Source organism: Idiotropiscis lumnitzeri, chromosome 5 (assembly GCF_059441095.1).
Source record: "Idiotropiscis lumnitzeri isolate Australia: NSW breed Sydney's pygmy pipehorse chromosome 5, RoL_Ilum_1.0, whole genome shotgun sequence".
Taxonomy (NCBI): domain Eukaryota; kingdom Metazoa; phylum Chordata; class Actinopteri; order Syngnathiformes; family Syngnathidae; genus Idiotropiscis; species Idiotropiscis lumnitzeri.
Window position 1 is genome coordinate 11,777,644 of NC_142395.1, and position 21,870 is coordinate 11,799,513.

The following is a 21,870-nucleotide window of genomic DNA, read 5'->3' on the forward strand; positions in this document are numbered from 1 at the left end:
AAAACGAAACTCCAGGAACGCTGAACGCGCCATCAGTCCGCATGTCGCACGAATAATGAAAACAGTTCGTGGAGGAAAGTCTCGTCATAACGACGAGCTCCCTCTAGGGGGCGCTCACCCCAGTTTGAAACCCCCTGTTTAAAACAATTCCATCCATAATTTCACAAAGCTTCAATTGTGTCAACAATTCAAATTCTTCTGTATATAGGCAATGTTTTTATTTGGTCTATATCAGACATGAAGCAGAAATGCACACCCTCGTCAGTCAACAAGCAGATCTTTACACCAGAGAAGTAAATTCAATACATGAAAACAGAATTAATAAATATGAATAAAAAGTTGTTTTTTTTACTTTACTTTTTTTACTACATTTGCTCAAGAATTGCTTTCAGGTACATTATATAAGACTGCTATTCAGGGCAATCATGGGGTTAAAATGAAAACTAAACTTATCAGTCCAAGAATGTGAGATGTTAACTCCAGCCAATCCGTCCCCATGAATGAGAGTCCCCCCAGAATGTTTAAACGACTTTTTAAATTTTGTTTGACTTTAATTGTTTAACATTTCAATCAATATCTATAAGGTTTAAATACTTTATGGATTTTCACATCAGAGAAGTAGCTTTGTTCCACAATTTCTTTTTTTCCCCAAGACCGTAGGCATGTTAGGAAAACTGTGATAGAGCGGGAAATACTGTAAATCAAATTAGGCAATGAATTGGACGTGAATTGTATATTTAGCCAATAATCTAATTTCATATGTTAATTCATTTATTTATTTGGCCATTTTGGTGGAGTGTGAGAAAATTGTTGCATATACAAAAAGAAATGAAATAAACATTTAAAGTACTGAAGCTTCATTGGTACTGCTGCTATTCTTCTCACCTGCACACTTGTGTTTAGCAAGCTGGTAGTTGTAAAAGAATCTTTCATTACATACACTACAAGTGTACATTTTCTCACCAGTGTGTATTTTCATGTGTCGCGTCAATTGTGTCTTTGCAGGGAACCTTTTACCACAAATAGAGCAGGGAAAGGGTTTTTCTCCAGTGTGCACTTTCAAGTGTGTCACCAGTGTCGAGCGATGAGTAAAGTTTGTGTTGCACATGGAGCAGGTAAAATGTTTCTCTCCGGTGTGTCTTCTCAAGTGCCTCATCATTGCTGAACTGTCACTAAATGTTTTGGTGCATACTGAGCAGCTGAATGGTTTTTCTCCGGTGTGTGTTCTCATGTGTTTCTTCAAACTGCCCTTCTGGGAGAATTTTCCGCCACAAACTGAGCAGATGAATGGTTTTTCCCCCGTGTGCGTTCTGGTGTGTGTGATCAAATGCTCATTTCGAGAAAATCCTTTACAGCACACCAAGCAAATGAAGGGTTTTTCTCTAGAGTGACATCTTGTGTCACTATCAAACGGTTTCCTACCATCGGAACATTTGACATGTGTCTTCTCAATGCGACATGTCACATCACCTTTCGAGTGTTCATCATCGTCAGTGTCAGGAGAGTGTGATGTGCCATCGCTATTTGATAGTGGAGCTAAGAGGCTGTCTGTTTGGGATGTTCTGCTCTCACTTCGACTGTGATGAAGCTGTGAGGAGCAAGGCTCGTCTTCATCGTCCTCGCTCTTCACGATGACACGACACACAGGCAGCTCCAACGCTTGCCGCTCCTCTCCCTCCTGAATGCTCCACACTTCCTCCTTTTCCTCTTTAACATGGGGGGAATCTGGCTCCTGCTGCGCCACACTGAAGGGCCACTCCTGTTCCGCAGGGGGAACATCTTCATTAGTGATGCCTAGGAGACACAAGAGGCCAAACACACATTGTTTAAAAAAAAATCTAACTTTACAAATAGTGTGTGGAACCTGCAGTAACCTCCTATTTGTAAGGAATAAGGACTGTACTGCGAATAGCATAAATCCTCTCATTGTTACTTTGCCATTAATGGTTACTGCTTCCATTCTCTTTTTTAGTGGTTGGGATATTCAATGAGATTGTATACTCACAAAGGCTGAATGAAAAAAAACAAATGTGTTGGTGCCCTCAGTGTCTTGTAAAGTCTGGATATAAATAAAAACATCAGTAGTGTGTGAGAAATGTTAAATGTTTTTGTTTTCAATTGTTCAAAAATGTTTTAAAAAATGTTCAAAATGTAGTTGTTAAGCTGTCAGTTATCATTTCACTGTTTAATACTGATATGTTTTTGCCGTAGAATAATTCTTGTTTTGTCTTCTTTTAAAGTTAGATAAAATAATTGACTGGTTGTGTCAGCCGCTGCTTGTCACAAACAAAGTTGTTGTCACAGTAAAATATTTTGCAAATATATCTTGAGTCAACATCAATCAAAACGAAATACAATTATAGATCAGCAAATATGGTCATGCTGTACCGCACCTAAAAGAAAGAGTGCGACCAAATTCTGTGCTGATGCGACAAACTGAAATAGTTGATACTACCAGTGCTGCCAATGCAAAAGTTAGTGCAGAGGAATGCAGCAGGGGAAATGTTGAACGAAATACTGAGAGTGCATGAGGAGAAACTGTTCAATAAAGTGCAACTACAGTTGCTGAATTTTTTTTTAATACAGCTAACCTCCAAAGGAAGCAGAATGGGGTGGGAGCCGTTTTAACCAGGACGGGACAGGATTTTTTTTTTACGATGGTCCGTGAGTGGAAGCTGTTACAGGCTTAGCCTGGGACAGTAATGTGGCGTGTGACGTGCGTTGGTGGCGGGAGGAAGGACCCGGAAGAAGGCAGTGTTTTGTATGAAAAGAGAATGGTAGATAAAAGAAACCGTTGTGCTAAGCGAATTGACCGTCTTCTGTGCCGTAATATTCACCGCGCTGGTTCCTGTCAGTACGACCTCACCACGGTTAGGAGCTGAAAAGACTGACGCAAACCTGATCAAGGAAGGTAACAAAGCGGACGGATTTTTTTCTGTGGCAGTTGAATGGGACCGGGGTGAAAATCCACTCCCATGTCACCCTCTAATGGACACCCACTGATTCACACAGACAAATAAATTACAACGTCACTAAATAGGTGATATGAAGGAGTGAACAAACCAGATTTGTGTAACACAACTTGAGGCTTCTTGAAAACAGCGTCCAAGAGATGACGTTGTCGCTCGTTCTCCTCTTTTGCCCGAGAAAGTTCCTCCTCGTACTCTGCTATCGTCCTTTCAAACACTACAAATATTTCGTCCACAGCCGCACTTAGTCGTTGATTCAGCAACGCTCTCAACATTTCGACTTTACACATTTTCTCACGATAAATTCACACTCCAGCTGTGCTTTGCTAACGTCGTAGCTAGCAAGCGAAGCTAACCCGCACGGAGATAAGTACGAAGAAGAGCGATGTTTTCATCTTTTATACGGCATATTTATGAGGATTTATGAGCAAATGCAACAATAATTGCAAGAAGGTCTTCTCAATAATCCCAGAGACGCGTTTCCTTCTCGTTCTCTCTCGTTATTCCAGTTTCGCTCAGCAGAAGAGACTTAACTTTTAGTGCATTACTGCCACCCGCAGGTTTGAAACTGTCATTAAACGCTTGACCATGACCCCTCGTTATTTTTTCAAAACTCATACTGCTGTATATAGATTTAGTCATTATAAAGGGAAATACTTTGAAGGTCAAGTCATTCGTAATTTCTTCATTATAATTTATTCTTTATTGTTTATCATGTAATAGTCCAATTTCTTGGGGCGGGGTGAGGATAAAGTGTAAAATAAATAAAATAACATAAATTTCATTCTCTCAGTTAAATGTATATAATACACTGGTACCTTGACGAATTCATTAGCACGCATATGAACTCAACTTCCAACTTGAAATGCCATGAATCTGTTCCAGCCCCAAACAAAGGTATGACAAAGTCAAATTAAAACAAACAATAAAAGCAGCACTGTATTGTAAAATATAAAAACAAAAAAGACAATGTAAATAGCTTAATAGGGAAACGAAGCCAAAAGACTACTAATCCTATAGTACATTCTTGTGTTGATGTGAGCCATCAGGAGTCGGCCTTGATGACAATTTCCCATGCAAAAAAAGTATATTTTTTGCTCTTTGGGAGTGTTTTCATTTGGTGTGTTTTGTCATATCCAATTAATGAGAGAGAGAGCCTCAATGTTACTGTCTCTCTTTCTCTTTGTTTTTTCTTAACTTGATGGATGTCTTCACTTAAACAACAACGTAACTTGTAACAAAGCAAAAGATTTGCAAGTTGGAGTACTTGTAAAGCAAGGCACCACCATATTGTAAAAAAAAAACTTTGGAATGGAACAACTGAAATAAAATCAAAACATTTTCCACAATATTCCTGTTTATTGAGACTCACTTCTACGGTGTATATCGTGATTAAAAGAAAAGACACTACAGAAGACACAAAAAGTCATGTAAGAATTCATTCATTTTAAAAGTACATCCGGAGCAGTTTAGAGTACAGGATGTGCTGATAAAAAATGAACGGGCAGGCAAAGACATGACACAACCACACATGGTTTTCTTCTTCCACATTTAAGCAGCACCACCTCATGTTGTTGTATCATTTTGTGAATTTTCACATGATGTGATTCCAGAACAAGATTCAAGAAACACCATTTTGTGAGCTCAAACAATATGAATGGACAAGAAAGTACATGAACATTAAAACATTTACGACATTCACTGGTTAAGGACAATCGAGGAGATGAAAATAAATCCACGCAGACACACACAAAAGTGACTTACAAATGAATGGTGTTAAGTGAAATATGGCAGCAAACGACCTTACAAAAAATCATTTTCTTCTGAAATTAATTTAAAAATAAAAAGGAACATCACACATACTTGTTTTATATATTATATATATATATATATATAATCATTCATATAGAAAGTCACTGACACTGAACTCGGTCCTGCTTGTGCCTTCTTGCCATGTGCTTGACCATGACGGAACGAACACTGAAGCGTGCGCCACAGACCAAGCATGGAAAAGGCTTCTCTCCAGTGTGTGTTCTTGAGTGAATCTTCAAATATCCTTTTTGGGAGAAAGTTTTTAAACAGATGGGGCAGCTAAAAATGTCATCCTGATTCTCCATTCTTGTGTGTGTTCTTGCGTGTCTCAATAAATTTCCTTTCTGAGAGAAGTTTTCACCACACACAAGGCAGGGATAAGGTTTCTCTCCAGTGTGTGTCCTCATGTGGTTATCCAATGCCGAACGAACACTGAAACTCGTGCCGCAGACAGAGCAAGTATATGGTTTCTCACCTGTGTGTGTTCTTGTGTGTCTTATTAAATGTCCCTTTCGAGAGAATCCTTTTCCGCAATACAGACAGCTGAAAGGTTTCTCTCCGGTGTGGCTAATCATGTGTTTTGTCAAAAGAGACTTGTAGACAAATGTTTTGTCACATTGAGAACATTTCCAGCATGTGTTGTCAGTGTGACATGTCATGCCCCCTTTTGAGTGTTCATCATCAGTGTCAGGAAAGTTTGATGTTGTGTTGTCAATAGCGGACATTGGAGTTAATAAGTCGTCCGCTTTGAGTCCACCAAAGTGGACTTCGCCACCTTCTTTTTCTTCATCATCAATCTTCACAGGAACACAAATCATTGGAATCCCAGTGACATCAGCCTCCTCTTCCTCCTCTTTAATGTAGATGGGCTCTTCCTCTCTAACCAGCGGGGGCTCTTCATCACTGTCCTCTGCGAGACAAAAGAAACTCACGTTACCACTGGGCCTTGCAAACCAACACTGCTGGAGTGTGGTGCCTATCACAGTTGTCTTCAGGCAGCAGGCGGGGTACACCCTCAACTGGTTGCCATCCAATTGCGGTGCATAATCGCAATGACTGAATTTTTTTGCAATTAGTTTAAAAATTTAATGACAGCACGATGCGCATGCACACACACACAAACTAGAAAAAATGCAGAAAAATTGCAAAGTACCAAGAGCAAACGTTAAATGTATTTTTTGTTCTAAAACGGAATTCACCGACACCCCTCTCTCTGTCACAGTTATATTACCCAGGAGCTACTAAGATTAAAATAACGTAATATTTCATTTTGGAAGAGCCTTGCCCACCACTAGTACAGAACATACTGTAGATCACTCAATTGCGTGGCCTGGTTTCCCTGTCAGCCGCACTGACTGTGTAAGCGAACAAACCTGCTCTATGTAGTTCATCTTGAGACTTGAAAACAGCGTCAAGCAGTTGACGTTGTCGCTCGTTTTCCTCTTTTGTTCGAGAAAGTTCCTCTTCGTACTCTGCTATCGTTCTTTCAAAGAAGACCAACACTTCGTCGACGGCCGCACTTAGTCGCTGATTCAGCAACGCTCTCAGTATGTCTACTTTACACATTTTCACACGATAATTACAATACTTTACACTCAAAATCAATCCCTATTTAGAGATGTGTTGATCACGAATGACTCACTAAAAGTGTTAGCAGGTAGCCAGTTAAGCTAGACAGGGGAGCTCCAAACGCAATTTATTGAAATACTAATAACGATAACTCTTTCGTATAAAAAAAAGAGCACGTAGAGAATAGAACAAAAGTGATCACTAGACTTGTGTTAATCTCAGATTGTATCGCAGCTGCTTTGCAGCGAGCCACCATTGTCACGTGACTGGGGGACGTGGAACGCTGGTACGTCATTACTGCGCGCCGAGGAACGTATTATTTTTTTTTTATTTGAACAACACATTTGAACATACAAAAATGACAACAATCGATCAAAATTGCTTTAAACCAAAATCAACATAATTATCAAGGTTGCATTGGTTATATAATATAAAAATGTATATCGAGTAATCATGGAAGTGTGTACATATAATTTATTAAGCGTCAAGGAGCGAAGGCGTATTCAATTACGTGTGAGACAAATGCTTAAATACCAAAACAATCAATCCTCTTTAATTTCTAACAAATGGATAAATAGAAGATTAAATCAAATACAACATTTCAGATTGTTGCTAACATTAAGATAGTCGAGTGTGCAATTAATTTGTAATAATTTAATGTTCAAATGGTCTGTCGAGTGTCACAACTTATGTGAAATGTATTTTGCAGTGTTTTGAGGTATTTGGTGTTTAAATAGGTGCCGTAGTAGAGGCAACTTTACCTTACATCGAGGCTCGCTACCTCAACATGTGGCTCTCATGTACTTAACTGGTGTGTTTTTAATCTTACCATTAAGTTAGGATTGTGTTTGTTTTTTATAGTTAATGTTAAATGTTCATTATTAGTTGTAGCAGACTTCTGTCCATTCACCTCCTTTATTGAAATATCGTACTCTCACGGTTGAGTTATTTAATTCAACACCATGTGCGTCTAAAGACATTTGTATGTATATAACTGAACAGCTAAATTAGCAGGCGGAAGCGAAGGCTTCAACAGAATTGCTTTAAGAGCAAAACGTGCTTTCATGTGATCGCCCTCGGCACAAAAGTTAACCGCGATTGTATACCTTACTAGAGATACACGCATTCTTACATGGTGAAAGTGGAGGGGGGTGGGTGACACAGCACTATTTGTAATTGTAAATAAAAAAAAAAACGTCCCCTATGCCTTCTGCGCAAATAACAAAAGCTATTCTTCGCAAATTCAACTCGGCTATGAGAAAATTGCTGAGCGCATATACTATTGTCCACAGTGGCTGATAACCCAGGTTGAAATGTGGTCTTGTACTGCCACCTATTGTCCAAAGTGAGTACTTTTCGTTTCATATGATTTAAGAATATAACGTGAGCATGAGCTGATACTTGATGGTCTGCAAAATATTTAGCATTAAATTATGTAGATTTAGAAAAAAAAGTGCATACAGTGCTCTCCTGCAAGGGACTAAGTCCTGCTGCTAATAGTGAAAATCAGCGAGTAATTGATGCAGCCTTCAAAAGATTTATCTCGTAATTGTCCATGAAAGACAAGTTGCTGACAGGACCAAGGCTTCTATAAATAGTCGCTTGTTAGTTTTTTTGTACTTGCTAGTTTGGTGGTAAACGCAGTTTATGGAATCATTCATCAATCAGTAATCAGTAGTCAGCATTGTGCTTTTTTAAAACTTGCACCTCTCTGTGTAAACCATGTTTTTATTGGAAGCAGAGCAGATTAGCTAACAGTGATTAAAATTAAATCCATCCATCATCTGTCCTCACTAGGGTCGCAGGGGGTGCTGGAACCTATCCCAGCTTGAATTAAATTCAAATGAATTTAATTGTGTTCTTCTCGTTGAAAGTAGTCATAAATATTTATGAAAAATCATTCAAAAAGGAAACAATTTCCTGGGCAATTAGCAGTGCATACGGCCGATATGTCAAACAGGGGTTATGATTATGAAGGGGCCCTTGGAAAAAATTCACCCAAGTAAGGGCTCCACGGACACAAAACCTTTGAGAACCACTGCTTTCGGGCGCCTATAGTTTCATTAAACTTGGCAAAGCCGAATATGCTGAAGCTGTAGGAGTGAGCGGTGTGTGTGCAACATGAATCAGTTGAACAGCAGCTCGACGTTCGAATAAACCACTCCAGGAAATGAAACCTGCTGTAATAAACACAAAAATTCAACTTCCGGTGTGTTACAGGAAGTCGTGCAAATAATTGTTTCTTCATGAGAGCCCCCAGGAATAAGGTGGGTATCGTTTTATTTCCCAAGGAAGCCCAATGAGGGAAGGAAGTGTGACACTGTTCAAACATGAATAAGGTGAACAGCTTCATGGCCCCATAGATGTTGTTGAAGGCTGTGACGTAACTCAAACTTTTCTGCGAGTGTGTCTTCTCATGTGTTGACCCAGTCCGGAATGACAACTAAAACTTGCGGTGCAGACTGAGCAGTGATATGGTTTCTCCCCAGTGTGCGTTCGAGCGTGTATATTCAAAGTTCCCTTGATTGAAAATCTTTTCCCGCACACTGAGCAGCTAAATGGTTTCTCACCCGTGTGGATCCTCGTGTGTCGGACAAGGGAGTCCTTCAAGTTAAAACTTTTGCCGCAAATTATGCAAGTGAAGGGTTTCTCTCCTGTGTGGACCCTCATGTGTCGGTTCAAATTTGACTTGTCATAAAATAGTTTGTCACACTGGGAGCATTTCACATGTTTGTTTTCAGTGTGACATGTCATATCACCTTTTGAGTGTTCATCATCAGTATAAGGAGAGTGAACTGTTGTGTCATCACTATCTGATAGTGGAGCAATGAGGCTTTCTGATTGTGATGCTTTGCAGTGGTCTCCATCGCCTTTTGTAGTGATCGGTTGACTTGAACTACTGCTCAGAGGCTCACCCTGTTTGTTCACCTCACTTTGCCCTTTGTCTTCATTATCTTCACTCTTCACAATGATTTGAATCACTGACAACTTAGTGATATCAACCTCCTCCTCTTCCTCTTTAACGTCTAGGGGCGCTAGCTCCTTGAACCCATCAACGTCTTCCACTCTTTCTGCATCTGTAATGGCAAAAGTGGGGGGGTGGGCGAGTGGGGGCAAAAGTGAGGGGATTGTGAGAGGAAATTTATTAATATTTTTTAGTACTGCCGGTAAAAAAAAAAAATTACATTAATTGCATGAATACGATCTTTATTTGGGAAGACTTTAGTGTACATTTGTTGAAAGCAAATCAAGTAAAAGGAAATATGAATGTTATTGATACAACATAATCTATAGCCTGAGTTTATTCCCTATCATCCTAAAGCCAACAAATAGCATAACCATAAACAGTGCAACAGTGCAATTAGTGACTAAAACTGTCAGTGGATTACGCCTGACATACAGAAAGTGACCTTATATGTATTTGTAATTGTTTCCAAATTTTTAGTAATAATATAATCTAATAATATAATATACTACATTATTTTCAAAATATTTGTCCCACAGATAATGTATTAAATAATAATCACATTTAGGTTGAATCAGCCATTCTTGAAAGAAACAAAGAAAATCACTGTGGTAAACAAGCACTCATCAGCTTTGTGAATAAGTACGGGAAGCTGGTCCCCTGATAGGCAGGTAGACCTCACTCACACTGCCATTATTTTTTAGACAAATCTAAGAGAAATTAACACATAAACTATGTTTGTCATTTCTCTTAACACGTTGTCGTAACATGACATCAAATGCTTTTTGTTTTCAAAAAGAGCAACTTAAAAAAAAAATAATCTCAGTTCATTTTCTTTCTGTCGTGTGGTTTCTCAAAGTCATTGAAAAGAAATACTAACCCTCCGACATCTCTAAATATGTAAATAAAGATTGAAGTGTTGACTTCTCATCGCCGATACCTTCCCAATATGGCGAACAGAGTGCGCACGCGTAGCACCACTTAACTTCGTCCTACCGAAAGACTGGGGAGGGGCCTTCAGAGAAATAAAATGAAGACGACTTTAATCAAACCAAAGGCACCAACCTTCTCTGTACATTTGATCATGGGTCTTCTTGAAAACGGCGTCCAGTAGTTGACGTTGTCGCTTGTTCTCCTCTTTTGTCCGAGAAAGTTCCTCCTCGTACTCTGCTATCGTTCTTTCAAACAAAACAAATACTTCTTCCACGGCCGCACTTAGTCGCTGACTCAGCAACGCTTTCAGCATTTCGACTTTACACATTTTCACATAAACACCCTTCGTGTTCTCCCCAAAGTATGTATGTTCCTTCCTTTCACGTCTTCTTTGTTCGCAGCTAGCTGCCAGTAAGCTAAGGTAGCTTGAAATGCACCTAAACGAATCTAATTTGTCGGCAGGAAGTATGAATGGCATTTACGCTATTACGTGATGAATTGATGCCCTGACGGTGATGGTGGTGGGGGGGATACGCACATAACCCCCGGACAGTCTCGTTAGCTTATTTTAGCTTCCCTTTTTTGCTCCTCCCAGAGGCAGTCATGACGTCATCACAATTCTTTCTATCGAAGGGGAGCTCATCTCATATGACAATTTCCGTACGTGAGTTTTCAAACCCGGGTTTGCAAAAATAATTAGCAATAAATTAAAAAATAAATTAACAACAAAATTACAAAGAATTTTGATAAATTTAAACATAACCCAATTACTCATCCCAACTTCAGTAGAGTAAAGCTCTAAAATGTGAGGTATCACAGAACTCTGGTCGTCTCGTCTTTTATTTTAAAAAACCGAGACCGAAACATCTTTTACGGCAGTGGTTCTAAAATGGGGGTCTAGTACCCCTTAGGGTACTTGAAGGAACTCCAGGAGGGACACAAGATTTTAAATAAAACAAGCATGCAAAAATCTTTAAAAAAAATGGTGGACAACCGATTAGCACGGTGGCCTATATACACAGTATCTCTCTCACTTTGTTTGCAGCAATGGTTGTTTTGAAGTGCTCTATAAATAAAATTTAGTTTAATTTTCATCTTTCATCAAGCTTCAATGAGACAAGGGAAACAAGTTGCTGCACATATATACCATTTTATTGACAGGTTTGTGAAATGACTGAGAACATTTACTAATTATTTTGGAAATAAATTATTTAATGTTTCCATGTATCAGCTCATGCTGTATTTCACACATGAAAAAAATTGCACTCACCCAAATCTCTATCTCGTACACACACACGCACACAATGTTCTCTGAGTCACCGAAGACCTTAGTTAATACGAACAAAAAATGGACCATTATTTTCTTTGTGATCTTGTGTGAGACCCAAAAATTGTCTTTATCTGAAGAAGCTCAAAACTGTACAGAGTAGTTACTGTATGTCAAATTCAGAATGCTCATTGGTTGTTCTACAATAACTGTCAAACAAACCAGGAAGATACTTATTTGTATTTATTATATATTCCATAATTGTCTTTATTGTTTGTGTAAATTATTTCAGTGCTGAAGTTTTTTTTTGATTGGCCAGTGACAGTATGTTCTTAACATTAAATATCATAGCTTATAATGTGATAGGATGTGATCAGCACAGTGTAATTAAAGTTTATAAACAAGAAATCAGCATTTATGAAAGGCTTTGTAATGAATTTATCTCAGTTTGACAAATTGTATTTTATCAGCGGCGGGCGGTGCATTTCACACCCATGCTTTCAGTGGGGACAAAAGTGACCTCATCCACCTCTTAATACAGGGCGTGGTCACAGTACAATTATTACACACTACTGGAAGCTGGGAGGCCAAAAACACACGCCATGAAATGTAGATGATAGACTCTTGCAAATAAATTTACAAAATTTCATCTAAGTTGTAAATGAGGTCAGTGCTTCTTATGGCGTTTCGGCCATTAAAGGCCTTGCTTTCCCTGACAGCACACCAATGTAATTTATTCATGATCATGCATCCACTTTAACATACCCACTCAAACTTTAGCATAGTTTATCTTAGATTCTGCAAATTCAATTACTGCTACATTTGTCAACAACACACTTGTGTTTCTTCACCTGATACTTTTGAGGGAATCTTTTATCACATATACTGCAATTGAATGGTTTCTCACCAGTGTGCATTCTTATGTGTCTTGTCAAAGCGCGTCTCTGGGAGAAACATTTACTACAAACTGAGCAGGAAAAGTGTTTTTCCCCAGTGTGTTCTCTCATGTGTTTGGCCAAACTTGAACGTTCACTGAAACTTAAGGTGCAGACTGAGCAGTCAAAGGCTTTATCTCCAGTGTGTATTCTTGTATGTCTGTTCAAATGTGCCTTGCGAGCAAACGTTTTACCGCAAAAAGGGCAGGCAAAAGGTTTCTCCTCTGTGTGTGTTTTCATGTGATTTGTTAAATTAATCTTTTGACTTACTCGAAGACCACACACTGAGCAACAAAAAGGTTTCTCTCCAGTGTGGGTTCTTGTATGTCTATTCAAATGTGCCTTACTTGCAAATCTTTTACCGCAATCTGAACAGTTAAAAGGTTTCTGACCAGTGTGGAGCATCATGTGTCTTCTCATATTTTTTTTGGCAGAGAAAGATTTGTCACACAGAGAACATTCCCACTGTTTGTCATCGGTTTGACCAGTCATTTCATCTTTAGAGTGTTCATCGTCAGAGTCAGACATTTTGTTATCACTGTCTGTTACAGGAGCAAATTGGCTGCCTACTTGTGATCCTCCACAGTGGCTTCCATCACGTTCCTCTTCATCACCTTCAATCTTCACGATGACACAAGTGAATGGCAACTTGGTGACATCAGCCTCCTCCTCTTCCTCTTTAATGCGAGGGAGCTCTGGTTCGTGCTGTTCAGGATGAAGATCTTCATTGATGACTGCAAGACACAAGAAGACACGTGGTTATAAAAGTCAAACCCTGCTTAGGCAAGTCACAATGTTGTGACTTTGATATTGTGTCTTATTGTGTATACATACACTACACCACTTTTAGTCCAAACGTTCGGACATACAGACTGTCATCTTGGCTAAAACTTTTGTTCACAATACGTCTGCAAGCCCTATGTGCCATCCCCACAGCATCAGTCTGGTAACGTGTTCGCTTGTGCTCTGGCTTTGTGTCTTGTGTTTTTATATAATACAATTACTTTGTGACACGCTGTGCATGTTTGGGTGGGTGGGGCTGTAGCCCGACAGAATTCTGTGTAGCCACAGTCAAGCCCCACCACCATTTTATTTTAGATTCTAAAATATATACATGAATTATTTGCTCAGCCCCCCCCCCCCTATGTATTGGTCAAGACCCCCTCGAAAAATAAATAAGAACATTAAGAAATCCATATCAAGTTATACATGTATTGTACGTGTATATTGAAATATATACATACAAAAAACACATACAAACAACTTTTTAAATAAATGAAATACTTGTCCTATTTACATTACATTTATTTAGTCCACTGACACATTATATGGCGACAGAGAGAGATGCGTAGGGGCTATTATAATTTCAAATATTCTAAAATTGGCTAACATACATTTTAAAAATGTTGCTGATTATCTGATATCTCCACAGCTGAGTGTGGCCGAACTGGACATGTCATTTTCGGATGAGTGGTGTAGGCACTGTGACAGGACAAAAGCCAAGGTAATAAAAAAAAAAACATTGAGAGAGGCTCCGGCCTAATGGTATTCATTAAGAATTGATTAATTTTCCAATGTCTCATGACTCTGACATTGGCAGCCAAAAAATAATTAAAAAAACATGGGAGGCCAGGACCACCACATTCTTGGGTTGTTGGAGGTTTTGTTTTACGATTAAACACGTACCCGATGCTTTAAAGAACACATTTGAAATTTTGCTTGGTTAAAGAAACTGTCCCGTTCAGCACTACTGATTCTGAACGTTCTGGATGAATTAGATTGACATGGCACCATAGAGAGGCTGAAATCTGATTGGACGACTAAATCAAGCATTGCCATACATGTAGCTATAAGAAGCAGTTGAGTCATAAATGCTGCACAATAAGAGTATAGAGTAGACTGTTGGGAAAAAATAAATTTTATTTCATGGAACAAATAATTAAGGGTAAAAAATGTAGTCTGAGCAGAAAATGCACAAATGTCCAGTATGTAAGACAGTCTCGGGTGTTAAGTTGATATAGTTTATAAATAATAATATTTACTTTAATTGGACAAACCTACCTGGTCTGCGCGAGTCATCGTAAGACTTGTTGAAACTAGCGCACAGGAGTCTTCGTTGTGGCTCGTTCTCCTCTTTTGTTACAGAAAGTTCATCTCCGTACTCCACCTTCACACTTTTTGTACACATTTTCAGACGACCATCACGCCACTTAATATTTATACTTGATTTCTGCTTCGCAATGTGTCGCGAAAATACGCGCCGCTTTGTTAGCGGCTAGCAAACTGACTAAAATAACTGGAGAATTAGCCTCAACATAGACTGAGATTAGTTAATCCAGACACGATTAATAAATGAATGACAGAGTACCGACGGGATGTACCGCGAGGTTTAAGTGCGGTCAGTGCTAATTTGGAAATAAATATTTCGTGAAGCGCATTTGGTTATCCAAAACGTACACGGAAGTCGAGCTGCAGTGGATGTAGTACGGCAAATCCATTTGGACAAACTTTAAAGAAGCGTCACAACAATGAAGTACACGATTAAAAAACATTGCAAAATGACGGCTGCTTGTGGCGAAATTATGTCCCAAATTCAATATAAGGATCGAAAATCCAAAAACACATGCTTTATATAACACGCAGTAAAGAATCAACTTAAACTTACTTTTTTTGCCATGAACCCAGCCAAACGAAACCAATCTTGTAAACGTAGTGTCGTAAAACTTGAACACCAGCCACGTGTTAACAAAGTCCTTTATAGCGTTTATTCAATATTTCGTGTCCAAATCTTGCGTATGTTTTATTAATTCACCACGAAGTGAAGTATTTCAAACGTTTGCTATATTTCGACGTTGATGATTAAGGCAGAAAGACACCAAAAATATCCAGTGTTTCACAAAACTAAAAAGAAAAAGAAATTGCAAAAGAAATGGATGCTCACACGCTGTATCAAGGTACATGATCAGAGTGAGAACAAGGGGAAATGTGGCCGCAAACGACGCACAAGTAGGAATGACCGCAGCCTTGACAGGATTGTCAAGCCACAACAATTCAGAGTCTGTGGAAACACCTAATTCAAACTTCTTAAATGCCAGAGTTACGTTTCTATAGTTAGTAATAGGTTGGGGACTCGTGTCATTTGCTGATCCCACTGTCAACAACCTTTTGGAAGACTACATGGTTTGATTTTCCAGCAGGTTTTGGCACTTGCCCACGAAGCCAGAACTACCAATATCTGTTTTACTAGCCAAGAAATAACAGTACCTGATTGGCAGGCTATCTTGCGTGACATAAACCTGATTGAAACTTGATGAGGTCTTGTCAGAGGAAGCTGAGGTAACAAAAACCCAGAAATGTAGACGAGGTGAAAGCCAATACCAAAGTAACTTGGGCTACAATAACACCTAAACTGTGTCAATGGCTGATTGCCTTCATGCCACGCCACCTCGAGTCTGTCATTAATGCAAAAGTAGGACCAACAAAGTGCTGTGGGCATTTTACTTTAAAATACTTTTCAGAAGACCAATATATCTGTGTTTTAGATCATTTCTTGTTTGAGACATGAAATATTAGAATGAAAAAAAATCACAATACGTGGGGTTTTCCGCCATCATTTTAATGCAAAGCAATAAATGAAGGAACAGCTCTACATTGAATTAACTTTTATTTGACAAATTATAAAGAACATCAGGCTTTTAAAATTTTCAATACACACACTGTACAGGCAAAAGGTTTCTCTCCAGTATGTGTTCTTATGTGTGTTATCAAGTTTACTTTTTGAGAGAATGATTTACTGCAAAATGAGCAAGAAAAAGGTTTCTCTCCTGTGTGTATTCTCATGTGCACTCTTAAATTGTACACTGTACCAAAGGTTGTGTCACACTGAAGACATGTCAAGTGTGTGTTTTTCATGGGACATGGTAAATCGCCTTTAGAGTACCCATTATCATTGTCAGACTTTGTGCCACCATTATTGGATAATGGAGTGAAGCGGCAGTCTGCTAGTGATGCCCCACAGTGGTCTTCATCGCCTTCTGTAGTCATGTGCCTTGAGCCGCTGCTTGCAATGTTCTCTTCACTTTGAAGTGAATTTGACCCTTTGACATCATCCTCTTTGGTCTTCACAACAATTTACAGATTTTTTTTCCCACCACAACAAAAAAGTCTCACTTGAAGGTAATGCAGCATATTCTTGGGCTCTTTGTTTTTGCAGTGTAATCATACATTATAGTTTTGACGAAGAATGTTTTATTGCACCAAATTCCTTTTGACTCAGAGTAACATGAACATATGTTGTGCTTTCCTATGTCCCGGCTGGACCTCACATTTTCCATCGCCATTTTTTTTTTTACACCATGCAGCAGTAATCCACTCATAAGAAGCACATTGTCCTCTTTCCATCGCAAATATTACAATTCTGATGACTATCTGGTCTGGCCCGACTCGCTTCCATTCTCAGGACATTTGGCATTTTCTCCGACAATTCAGCACAGTCCCTAGGTGTTGTAATCAAAGGCTTCAAAATACATATACCCTTAATATCTTAAGGAATATGAAGTTTGTACTGGGTTCTCTCCTTTTGTAACGTACAGAGGTGGGCACTTGACCCTTTTTTGCCGGTCAATCCCCCACCCTCCGGCCGCGATCTCTGTACCGTTCCGACCTTATTCTTAAAAATTGTTGGCCCCCCGACAGAATCATACGTTTTGTGCCACATTGTCAAAATAAAGTCGGTCTCTCTCAGCATAATTTCTTCCCAGCACACTTGTGTTGGTTCAGCTTGTCTTTCCGAGAAAATCTTTGATCACACACACTGCAACTGAACAATTTCTCACCAGTGTGAGTTCTCATGTGTCGAATCTGTGAGGAGCGATCCGAAAAACTTTTCTTGCAGCTTGAGCACGAAAATGGTTTCTCACCAGTGTGTGTTCTCATGTGAGTTATTAAACTACTCTTTTGATTTACTCTGAGACCGCACACTGAGCAGGCAAAAGGTTTCTCCCCTGTGTGTATTAACATGTGCTTTACCATATTTGATCTCACTGAGAATCGCTGATCACATACTGAGCACGCAAACGGTCTCTCACCGGTATGTGTTCTCATGTGTGCTGTCAAAGTTCCTCTGTACTCAAATTCTTTAAAACACACTGAGCAGGAAAATGGCTTCTCTCCAGTATGACTTCTTATGTGTCCTTTGAAATCAGTCTGGTTTGGAAAAGTGGTGTCACATTCACGACATGTCAAGTCATTCTTATCAGTGTGAGTTCTCGTGTGTCTTTTGAAAGATGAATTGCAGTCAAAGGATTTGTCACACTGAGGATATGCTAAAACTTGATTGTCAGTGTGACATGTGGTACCACCAATTTCACCACAATTTGAGAGAGGAGGTAGACAGCTGTCTGCTTGGGATCCTCCACAGTGGTCTCCATCAACTTCCGTTACCATGTGGTGACTTGAGCTGCTGGTCTGAGGCTCCGGCCCATTGTTGTTCTCACTTTGACCTTTGGCTTCATCTTCACTCTTTATAGTGTCAAATGTCAATGACAATTTGGAGATATCATCCTCCTTCTCTTCCTTTTTAATGTTGAGAGGCTCCAGCTCTTGCTGCCTCACACTGGAGCTCCACTCCTGCTGCTCAGAATGAAGATTTTCTTCACTGACATCTGCAGGACATGAGAAAACAATCACATGTCAGTCAGTCAGGTTTGTTTAATTTTTCTTTGTGATCCAACGACATTCGCAAACTTTATTAGTGCATTTCTGCTACCCATTGATATGGAATGATAACTGCTTTGGCTGACAGACGAAGCAGTCCAGTAACATTAAATGGTACAATCCAATTTATTTCTATAACACCTACGGCAGAGGTATTCAATTAAAAGTCACAGAGGTCCACGACGAAAATTTCTTCCAATTAAAAGGTCCGAACCAAAGTCCAACTTCCGGAAATGTCTGGCCTATGTTCACATTTTTATATAGTTTCAATATTTAGACACTTTCAACAGAGCGCACTTATATACTAAATATTTAGCAATGTTCCCATTAAACACCTTTGCCAGTCAAACAAATATAAGGGGTTTATTTCACATTCAAGAAAATGTGGCTCCAGGAATTTAAGGGTGCCACTTACAGAGAAAAAACGGAAAAATATCTAAAGTGCTAAGCATTGAGTTAACATCTTTTACCTTTTTTTTTTTTTTTTTTTTTTATAAATCAAAGAGTTATCAGCCTACAAAAAACGGAAAGCCTAATTATCCAAGTAAACCAGGTCAACATGTTCAGTACACAATCAATAGAAATGGCTGTCCTCATGAAAAACTAATTCAAAATGAGCTTTGACATCACTTTTTCTTCTGAATATTTTTTTAACTTCTCTTAATGAGAAAAATGAGTTTGTGACTGCCCTGCCAGTAACTTAAATCTGGGTTGGAACGGAGTCAAGGCCATTGGGATTTGGTAGATTATTTCACACATCTGGGCTTTGTGTTTTCCTTTAAATAATGTTTGTGCAACCACATTTAAGCACTCCTTCACAACTTCCCCATCACTTGAACGTTTTTTTATGTTTCCCCAAAATCCATGATACTTTTACTGAATATTCGTTTGCATGCCGCTGGGATGTAAACGAAAATGTAAAAATCTGTTGTACTGCACTCGAAGTTCGATGTTTTTGCCTGCGCTCACCTCAAACGTCAGCGGATAACTGTGCACAAAAGGACGGTGCTTTGTTTCGTAGTGGCGCTTCGCAATGTTGCGACGGTTTCGGAGCATATGATGCACACTGGTTTTGAATTGGCTGCAGCCAGAACGAAACTAAATTTCTCCGTCCATTCATTTAAAACAAGACGCATCGACCTTGCTAACTTTTTAGCAAGGCATACTGTCAGCAGCACTCTCTTCCGGTCTGCTGCGCAATTGGCAGTGGATCGTAAACAAAAGATTTGATTGGCTCAAATCAGTGACGCCTTTTCCGTATTTACTAGAATTGCAGCGCCAAACGTTTGCGAATGCGCCCTGAAAAAAAATCATCACAGATTGGCCATGGGCCCGGTCCGAATCATCCCGCGGTCCGCCATTTGGTGATGCCTGGCATAGAGGATCTTCTCCTGGACTGCTTGAGCATGCAACCCTTTTCTTAGGATGTTCTTCAGCTGACATAAGTCTGTTTTAGTGATGGATTTGATATGACAGCTGAAAGTCAGAATCTAACAGCAGGGCTGGGTCTTTGGTTTATAAACACAGCTTCTCCACCAGGTGTTTACTGTCAGCAATCCTCTTTTCTGGATTCTCAAAACAAATAGTAATATTGTAATAAGTGCAGTGATTTTTGTTTGGGTTGAGTAAATTTGCCAGGACATAAACACTTATCGAAAATTAGTATTGGATATTTTCAGTATGAGATTACCATTAGATGTGGTTGTCAATTGTTACCCCCCAGGAAATTGATTTAATTTACTCTTTCTATAGTTACACCCTCTATTTTGTAAATTTACTTGGTTGCTTGTTTTGACATGTCCAAATACCATTTGCTATGTCTTACAATACTTACATTTATTTCTAACCAATTCCACCAATAGCTTTAGCTTTGCTGAATTCTGTGGTAATTATCTCCATTATTTTCAGCATTTTCTTACCATAAATTAGGATATTTGTATCATCTGCAAACAGAACAAACTTCAATAATTGGGATATATTACATAAAACACTACAGGATGAACAATTTCGGTCTCAGAACTGCCCCCTGGGGGACAACGCACCCAGCTTCACAAACTGCTGCCTTTTGTACAATATCTTCCGAGCCACCAACGGCTACAACCTTGAAGCTATAGTGTTCCAATTCGTCTAGTAATTGATTCGGATTTGTGCTATCGAACACGTGTCAAAAGAAAACCGCCCAAAGGTAGAATCGTGGCAAAACGTTCAGGGAATAGTGTTAATGTTAAAATATAAAGTTAATAAACACACCTGTCACGCAGAACACGTTTTGTTTCTTGACAACAGCGTCCAACAGTTGACGTTGTCGCTCGTTCTCCTCTCTTGTCCGACAAAGTTCCTCCTCGTACTCGGCAATCGTCCTTGCAAAAACTCCAACTACTTCTTCGACGGCCGCACTTAGCCGCTGACTCAACAACGCTCTCAGCATTTCTACTTTACACATTTTGAAACGATAACAGCAACACTTTTACACTCAAACCTGAGCTTTGCTTAGCCACGTCTTTTTTTTGCAGCTCCACTAAACTAACCGGGAAAGGGGGCACAAAATGGCGCCGTATGGGGCAGATGAAAAACTACTAGAGCTTGCTCTGGCCAGGATTGTATGCGTGCACCGTGCAGTGCCTCCACCGCTGCTTATCGTAGCTGCCATAGATACAACACTAGATAAACCTCAGTGGACTGATGACGTGCAAACGGAGCCGCCATCTTTAACCGGGAGTTTCCTGTTAAACCTGGACACACTGTAACATATTTAGAGAAACAGGAAATGTCTTAATACTTTAATAATAAAATTAAAACAGTTCATTCATATATGCATTTTTTAAAGAATGACCATTGTTTTTTATTTATTTGAGAAGGATGGCAAATTTTGGAGACTTTGAAAAGACTTCAAACAAAACTGTTATAATATTTGGTAGTCTGACAGATCTAATTTCTGAATAGATCTCGCTTTCCCTTTTTTTCTTTCTTTGTCAATTTTTATCGGACTGCATAGTTGGTGTATTGTTTGCGTCCTCTGTTTTGTTACGGTATAGACACAGAAAGCAAATACAGGAATGGAACAAATGAGAGATGGACCACATGCTATCTCACCAAATTTAAAGACAAATACAGAACATTATTATAGTCTGTCACAGTGTTGCGCTGCTATAGTACTCAAGTGACATCAATGCTATACAAATGTCTTGTGTTTCCTTGTTTGGAGAATAAAAATGGTTTTAATGAATCAAAAACCTGTAGATATTATCTAAATGTATTACATACAAAAGTACAATAAAAAAACTAATCAAGGTTTGAGAACAAATATGGTGATTGAATTCAAACGTATTTAAAAGTACGTACAACAAATACTGTGCCATTCTCTTATGTGTCACGAGAGGGAGCCCATGAACCACGCTGAGATTCACTGCACTCGCAATTCATTCATCCATTCTCCGCACCGCTTAGCTTCACCCCCTGTCGAGGGGGGTCTCTCCGAGTGGTCTTTGAGCAAGAGGCGGTGCACACCTTGAACTGGTCGCCAGCCAATCGCATACTGCATTAGTTAATTAAGCATTTTGTTGCCAAGTTATTAAATGTGTAACGTATAGAAATAACGGAAAAATATTTTTAATAATCTATTATTTCAGGCTGTACTTTATTACTTTTACTTAACTACAACAGTTTAATTAGCTTTTTTACCAAAGTATATTCTGGACTTTTATT

The 21,870-nt window shown here is 39.1% G+C and overlaps 4 protein-coding genes across 4 annotated transcripts; all 4 read right to left on the reverse strand.

Moving 5' to 3' along the window:
* Positions 1 to 206: 206 nt before the first annotated feature.
* LOC148336927 (uncharacterized) lies at positions 207 to 3,492 on the reverse strand. The gene is made up of 2 exons (XM_088295858.1): positions 3,064 to 3,492; positions 207 to 1,794 (listed from the first exon to the last, which is right to left on the reverse strand). The coding sequence occupies exons 1-2, from the start codon at positions 3,257 to 3,259 to the stop codon at positions 842 to 844; spliced, it is 1,149 nt and encodes a 382-aa protein (XP_088151984.1). The 5' UTR covers positions 3,260 to 3,492; the 3' UTR covers positions 207 to 841.
* An 876-nt stretch (positions 3,493 to 4,368) lies between these two features.
* Positions 4,369 to 6,620, reverse strand: LOC148336928 (uncharacterized). Its single transcript, XM_088295868.1, has 2 exons — positions 6,155 to 6,620; positions 4,369 to 5,691 (listed from the first exon to the last, which is right to left on the reverse strand). The coding sequence occupies exons 1-2, from the start codon at positions 6,345 to 6,347 to the stop codon at positions 4,883 to 4,885; spliced, it is 1,002 nt and encodes a 333-aa protein (XP_088151994.1). The 5' UTR covers positions 6,348 to 6,620; the 3' UTR covers positions 4,369 to 4,882.
* A 1,005-nt stretch (positions 6,621 to 7,625) lies between these two features.
* LOC148336929 (uncharacterized) lies at positions 7,626 to 10,850 on the reverse strand. Its single transcript, XM_088295865.1, has 2 exons — positions 10,381 to 10,850; positions 7,626 to 9,427 (listed from the first exon to the last, which is right to left on the reverse strand). Exons 1-2 carry the CDS (start codon positions 10,724 to 10,726, stop codon positions 8,739 to 8,741), a joined length of 1,035 nt encoding a protein of 344 aa, XP_088151991.1. The 5' UTR covers positions 10,727 to 10,850; the 3' UTR covers positions 7,626 to 8,738.
* A 564-nt stretch (positions 10,851 to 11,414) lies between these two features.
* Positions 11,415 to 20,863, reverse strand: LOC148336930 (uncharacterized). Its single transcript, XM_088296073.1, has 5 exons — positions 20,416 to 20,863; positions 17,196 to 18,113; positions 15,666 to 15,781; positions 14,512 to 14,725; positions 11,415 to 13,184 (listed from the first exon to the last, which is right to left on the reverse strand). The coding sequence occupies exons 1-5, from the start codon at positions 20,606 to 20,608 to the stop codon at positions 12,322 to 12,324; spliced, it is 2,304 nt and encodes a 767-aa protein (XP_088152199.1). The 5' UTR covers positions 20,609 to 20,863; the 3' UTR covers positions 11,415 to 12,321.
* Positions 20,864 to 21,870: the final 1,007 nt, after the last annotated feature.

What these genes read in the sequence shown, in the direction of transcription:
- LOC148336927 (XM_088295858.1), bottom strand. Translation starts at nt 3,259, where the DNA reads ATGTGTAAAGTCGAAATGTTGAGAGCGTTGCTGAATCAACGACTAAGT. An exon ending in AGTTGTGTTACACAAATCTG is followed by an intron (nt 1,795 to 3,063) that starts GTTTGTTCACTC and finishes TGTGTCTCCTAG; the next exon opens with GCATCACTAATGAAGATGTT.
- LOC148336929 (XM_088295865.1), bottom strand. Translation starts at nt 10,726, where the DNA reads ATGCCATTCATACTTCCTGCCGACAAATTAGATTCGTTTAGGTGCATT. An exon ending in TGATCAAATGTACAGAGAAG is followed by an intron (nt 9,428 to 10,380) that starts GTTGGTGCCTTT and finishes TTGCCATTACAG; the next exon opens with ATGCAGAAAGAGTGGAAGAC.
- LOC148336930 (XM_088296073.1), bottom strand. Translation starts at nt 20,608, where the DNA reads ATGTGTAAAGTAGAAATGCTGAGAGCGTTGTTGAGTCAGCGGCTAAGT. An exon ending in AAACGTGTTCTGCGTGACAG is followed by an intron (nt 18,114 to 20,415) that starts GTGTGTTTATTA and finishes CATGTCCTGCAG; the next exon opens with ATGTCAGTGAAGAAAATCTT. An exon ending in GTGTGCTGGGAAGAAATTAT is followed by an intron (nt 15,782 to 17,195) that starts GCTGAGAGAGAC and finishes TTGTTACCTCAG; the next exon opens with CTTCCTCTGACAAGACCTCA.
- LOC148336928 (XM_088295868.1), bottom strand. Translation starts at nt 6,347, where the DNA reads ATGTGTAAAGTAGACATACTGAGAGCGTTGCTGAATCAGCGACTAAGT. An exon ending in AGATGAACTACATAGAGCAG is followed by an intron (nt 5,692 to 6,154) that starts GTTTGTTCGCTT and finishes TTTGTCTCGCAG; the next exon opens with AGGACAGTGATGAAGAGCCC.